Genomic DNA, 5,780 nt, shown 5'->3' on the forward strand with positions numbered 1-5,780 from the left:
CTGGGGCGGCTGGGCTGGCAGGGCCAGGAGGAAGCCAAGGATAGTGGGTGGGCTTTGCTTGTCAGAGGTTTGGGAAGGTGTAGACCCAGGAACCCCAAGCTGGGCTGTCTTTTCAAGTTGCTGGGGGCCCGAGGTCCTCGGTTCTGCCTGACGCCAGCTCCAGGGTCTAGGACAGGTCCCTGCAAGAATCACCCAGATCAGAAGATGCCTGTACCTGCTCCTTGCATCCTTGCCTAACCCCCAGGCTGTGTGGTGAAGCCAGACAGCACCGGCCTCGGGGGCTCCTCAGGATTTCAGATGGAGCCATGCTGGTATGCAGTGGGTACAACGTGGGTATTTGGTGCAGCTTTTAGCCACAGCTGTCTCGTCTCTTCTTATCCCACCCATGGAGACAGACACACAGCAGGCCAGGCCTTAGTGCTGGTCAGCCTTACAGGCCCTGACCATGGGGAGTCACCCCACCAGCCCTCTCAGCCCGTTCCTGCTGCATGCCCGTGGGGCCTGGGAGGTCGGGCCCGCAGCGCTGCCTTAGCGGGATGCTGATTTCTGTTTTTCCACAGCCAAATCACAGCAAAGGCACTTGTTATTGCTGAACCTATTAAGTGTAATTATGGCACTCTCGGTGGGAACGTGTAATTACATCGGTGGCCCTGTGCCACGCTGCACGCAGCACCATGGGCCAGGGGCTGCCAACAACAATTGTTGGCCTCCCACCCCTGCCCGGGAGGCAGGGGCAGAGGGTCCAAGGCTGGCTGCTGGGGTTCCACAAACTTGAGGTACACAGGGTGCAGCCTCCTCTTGCCCCTCATCGCTGAGCCCATCCACCAGTAAATGTAGAGGCCCCAAGCTTCCCCAGGCCTCATCCCCTCCCTGACCCCATCACAGCACAGCCTCTTGCCGGTTTGTCACAGCCACCCTTCGGATCAGAAGCCCTCACAGCGCTGCATGGACCCCTGGCCCCAGTGCCCCCACGTGGCCAGGAACAGGGTGGGTGCTCAGGTCCACTTTATGAAGCACAGCCACATGCCAAGCAGGGTTCCTGCTGCCTTGGTCACCTCCTTGATCCATGAAATGCCCCACCACGGGAGACATGGAGAAGGGGAGCAGAGGGGGCACAGACCTTAAGTCATGCAGCCCACATGTGCTGCCGCCAAGATGCTCCCACCCCTGTCACCCCAACTTAGCCCCACAGCACCAGGTAGGGTGGGGACTGCAGGGCCCTGGCTCCGGATTTCCCAGGGCTGTCTGTTTCCTAAGCTCCCCCATCCACCCCACACCAGCTCCAATGAGGGCTGGGGCCTCTCGCTCTCTCTAGCTCAGGCAGGTCAGGCCCGCAGCCCCACAGAAAGCACGCCCCGGGGCGGGGATGGTTCTAGGTGGGAGGGTATCCTGACCTGGAGATGGCATGTGGAGTGCATGGAATCCCCCCAAAGCCCTGGGGCCCTTCCAGCCCTGAGGGATACCTGCCTCTATCTACAGGGTTCAGGTGAAGCTTCAGCCCCTGAGCTAAGGACCTGCCCCCCCCCCGCCCCCCAAGCTTTGCCTCTACACAGCCCAGCCCTCATCCAGGCAGCTCTGCCTGGCCTTGCTGGCGTGGAGTCTGGGCCTGCCCTTCATACTGGCAGGCCCACCACAGGGCTCTGATTTCCTGATGAGCCAACTGGTACCAGGATAGGGGTGCACACCTTCCCACAGGCAGCCAGAATGGGCCACAGCCTGCGTGAAGCCGCGGTGCCACCTGGTGGCCACTCCCAGAACGGCCGGGAGTTCTCACTGAGGTCCCAGGTGGCTCTTGCCCCCAGGGCCAGTGACCCCCACAGGGTGACAGGCGCCTGTGCTGGATACACAGTATGTGGCATGCGGCCCTTGCTGCTGCTGCTGACCCAGCAGCCTGAGGCCCCACCCCAGGCTGGACGCCCTCTTGGCAGCGAGAAGACACTCCTGGCCCTGGCCCTTCACAGCCAGGCAGCTCTCCCTCTCAGGACGGACTGGCCGTGGGGGGCTGGAGTGCGTAGGGGGTGCCCTCCCTCACTTGTCCTTTGTCCATGTTCTGTCCCCCTTTATCCACGTGTGCAGTAGGGCTCTGGGTCCAGTCCCTGAGCTGACCTGAAGCTCACACCCTCCTCATTGCTATACTTGGGGCCTCCTCTGTCTGCTGGAGTCATGGGGTGGAGGGGTCAGTGCAAGGCCACAGGGAGGGAGCTCTGGGGTCCCCCTCATGGTCTGTGGGTCTACAGCACTTGCTGGATCCCAGGCTGGGCAGCACCCAAGAGATGCTCATCCACATGTGCAAGCTTGGTTTAGGGCACTGCACATGGGAGAAGCCTGGTAGAGGGGCAGCGGGTGGGTGGTCTCCAGCCTCCATCCAGTGCCCCACTGTATGCTTGAGATTCCCCTCTGTACACGGGTTGGCAGCAGTGTCTGAAGCCTGCATGAGGGGTTTGCTGGCACTGCACACAATGGCCGGTGGCAGCCTTCTGTCTCTTAACACCAAGCCGATGGGGTGGGTGCAGAGGTGTGGAGGGCTTGGCACACTGGCATCTGCGGTGGGCATTGGGGGCGGGTCCTAGGGTCCAGCTCCCCTTCTGCTCCCCTCGTGGTCATCTCCCAGCGTCCTGCATCAACCCTTAACTCAGCTGCCCGCCCCCACGTGGTTCGAGCACGTCAGCATGCTGGTCATCATGCTCAACTGCGTCACCCTGGGCATGTTCCGGCCTTGTGAGGACGTCGAGTGCCTCTCAGAGCGCTGCAGCATCCTGAAGGTGGGGGCCTGGGCAGGCGGGGGACTGGGCTGGCCACTTGCCATGAATGACCCTTGGGGCCCCTCCCCCCCACCACCCTTGCCCAGAGCCGAGTGTCCCACTCTCAAGCCCACCTCCCACCAGGCCTTCGACGACTTCATCTTCGCTTTCTTTGCGGTGGAGATGGTCATCAAGATGGTTGCCCTGGGACTGTTCGGGCAGAAGTGCTATCTGGGTGACACGTGGAACAGGCTGGACTTCTTCATCGTCATCGCGGGGTACAGCTCCATGCCACCCCCAGACCAGCTCTGCAAAGCCAGGCCTGGCCTAGGGGGACTAGCACCCAGAGTGGCTTCTTGCCTGACCAACCCTGGCCTGGAGCCACCCCTCAGACCCCATGGGTGGCCCTGGGTCCCCAAGGAAGAAGAGTGGGGCAGGTGCATGCTGGCGGGATCCGGGTGCAACCTGGTCTTGGGGGTGGGAAGCCAGTATGGTCTGCTGGGGACAGACATTTGTTGTGGGGTTGCCTGTACCAGCAGTAGGGGTGACGGGATAGACACGGGGTACCTGGGAGAGTGAGGAACGCTCAGTGGTGACCCAGGGTCCAGCCTGGCTGGGTGCATGGCTTGGGGAGCAGCCCTCCAGCGTGTAGTCATCTGCCCACCACCTGAGCCTCCCTCCTTCTGCCCCTCCCCCAGCATGATGGAGTACTCCCTGGATGGACACAACGTGAGCCTCTCAGCCATCCGGACAGTGCGTGTGCTGCGGCCCCTCCGTGCCATCAATCGAGTGCCCAGTAAGTGACCACTCCATCTCATCCTGGCCTAGGGCAGGCCTGTGTGCCTTGCTAGAGCTCTCAAGCCCACTGGGGCACAGGACCAGGAGGCCACACTGCTCATACGGCTTCTGGACACTGTGGTCCCGGCACTGGGGGATAAGGAAGGGGCCATGGGCCCTGAACATTTGCTGCTGCTTTTCTGGGAAGGACAGAGCAGCTGTGGACCAAGTTGGGATGTGGTGGGCAGGCAGGGCACAGGGTCTGGCTCTCCGCAGCACTGCTGAGTGACAGGGCCACTCTGAACCTTCGACTCCTCATCTGTACAGCATTTGGGGCGGTAACAGGTGAAGGGGGGGGGCAGGGGAGGATGCCGCACAGGCCCTGGTGGCTTCGTCCTCTGGCCTGTCTCATGATTCTCATGGTCTAGCTCTTCCAGAGACTTTGGTCTTTCCAGGACGCATGGAGAAGCTTCTGGGTGCCTCCCCCCCAGACAGGACCATATGTTCTTCATAATGAGCCCCAAGCGGTCGTGTTCAGGGTTGTGGCTACCTGGGGTCCACCCTGACGGATCACCCTGTGACCTTGGAGCCAGTTGTTAACCTAGACAGGGAGGTGCTTGCTTCCTCTTTGTCCTTGATAAATCTTCCCCTCTGCTGGTTCTGAAACTTCAGCGCCCCTCATGGCTGCGATTGACCCCGGGGCCCATTCTGCCATCTGCTACCCCCAGGGTGCTGCTCCGTAAGGCCTCGGCACTGCCCCTCCCTGACCCGCTGGCCCAGGGCTTCATCTGCAGCCTTAGTCCTGCCCTTGCTCGTTTCGGGAAGCGCATCTTGTTCTCACTGTGGTTTGGGAATGGGCAGACCCAGGCGAATGTGAGGGGCACGTGGGACTCAGCTGGGCACGCCTTGGGTTAATTTGCATTCATGCAACACACAGCACTGAGTAATGGGCTTCAAAACTGTCTCTGGAAAACGCGCTGACTGCCTGGGGTTCCGTGCAGCACCCCCCATAACCAGAGCCCAATCTGCTAGGAGTCCCCAAGGCTGCTGCTCCCGTGATGGTGCTGGGGCCACTGGACTCGCAGCCAGGCCCTCAAGGGCCTGGATCGGGCATGGGCATGGTTCTCGGCATCATTCAAAAGAAGGAGGGTTGAGCCTGCCCTGTGACCCTCCAGGCTGGCAGCCTTGTTTCCCCTGGTGTGGGCCTGGCCCAGAGACATCATTGTCCCTTGGGGCCTGCTGGACGCTAGTGTCCTGGTGCACATCCCTTGCAGAGCTGCCCTCCCCATTTGTGAATGGCAGGAGGCCTCACAGGAGGGGCTGGGGGCCCAGGGATGCGCCAGGAGGTCCCTCTGCTAACGCTTGTCCTGTCACCTGCAGGCATGCGTATTCTGGTCACACTGCTGCTGGACACCCTGCCCATGCTGGGGAACGTGCTCCTGCTGTGCTTCTTCGTCTTCTTCATCTTCGGCATCGTGGGCGTCCAGCTCTGGGCCGGCCTGCTGCGCAACCGCTGCTTCCTGGACAGCACCTTTGTCAGGTGCGAGGCCCCACCCACTAGTCCTGCCCCCAACAAGTTCTGGGTAGCCAGCACACAGAGACGCCTCCGCTCTAGTCCCACCCCCAGCAGGCTCTGCCCCTCCAGCTCTGCCCCCAATAGGCTCCTCTGCACTAGGCCCCTCCCCAGCAGGCCCCTCCCTCTCTAGCCCCACTCCCAGGGGCTACCCTGAAATACCTCTAGCTTAGGCCTGAGTTTCTCTGTCTCTTAACCTTTGTTTTTACATCTGTTTCTGCCTCTCGTTTTATATTTGTCTGTCTCTGTCTCTTTCTGCCTATCTTTTTCTCACTGTTTCTTTGTATCCCCCACTGTCACTCTCTCATCCTTGCTCTGCATCTGTCTGTCTCCCTCTCACCTTCTCTTTCTCTTTCTCTGACCCTGTGCCCTCCACTGGGCCACCTGCCCCCCAGGAACAACAACCTCACCTTCCTGCGGCCATACTACCAGACGGAGGAGGGTGACGAGAACCCGTTCATCTGCTCCTTGCGCCGAGACAACGGCATGCAGAAGTGCTCACACATCCCCAGCCGCCGTGAGCTGCGTGTGGAGTGCACGCTGGGCTGGGAGGCTTACGGGCACCCACAGGCTGAGGGCATGGGCGGCACCGGCCACAACGCCTGCATCAACTGGAACCAGTACTACAACATCTGCCGCTCTGGCGACTCCAACCCCCACAACGGCGCCATCAACTTTGACAACATTGG

At 61.2% G+C, this 5,780-nt stretch overlaps 1 protein-coding gene across 2 annotated transcripts in view; it reads left to right on the top strand.

The window, feature by feature from the left end:
- Window positions 1-5,780, top strand: part of CACNA1H (calcium voltage-gated channel subunit alpha1 H) — a 72,309-nt gene that overhangs the window by 44,203 nt on the left and 22,326 nt on the right. For both annotated transcript variants that reach the window (XM_019648825.1, XM_019648826.1), the window contains exons 2-6: window positions 2,651-2,762; window positions 2,886-3,019; window positions 3,440-3,537; window positions 4,899-5,058; window positions 5,487-5,780. The exon at window positions 5,487-5,780 is cut by the window's right edge and continues 20 nt beyond it. In XM_019648825.1, the coding sequence (XP_019504370.1) occupies window positions 2,651-2,762; window positions 2,886-3,019; window positions 3,440-3,537; window positions 4,899-5,058; window positions 5,487-5,780 (798 nt within the window). The remainder of the gene's footprint in view (window positions 1-2,650; window positions 2,763-2,885; window positions 3,020-3,439; window positions 3,538-4,898; window positions 5,059-5,486) is intronic.

The sequence above is a fragment of the Hipposideros armiger genome, unplaced genomic scaffold, assembly GCF_001890085.2.
Source record: "Hipposideros armiger isolate ML-2016 unplaced genomic scaffold, ASM189008v1 scaffold_126, whole genome shotgun sequence".
Lineage (NCBI taxonomy): Eukaryota > Metazoa > Chordata > Mammalia > Chiroptera > Hipposideridae > Hipposideros > Hipposideros armiger.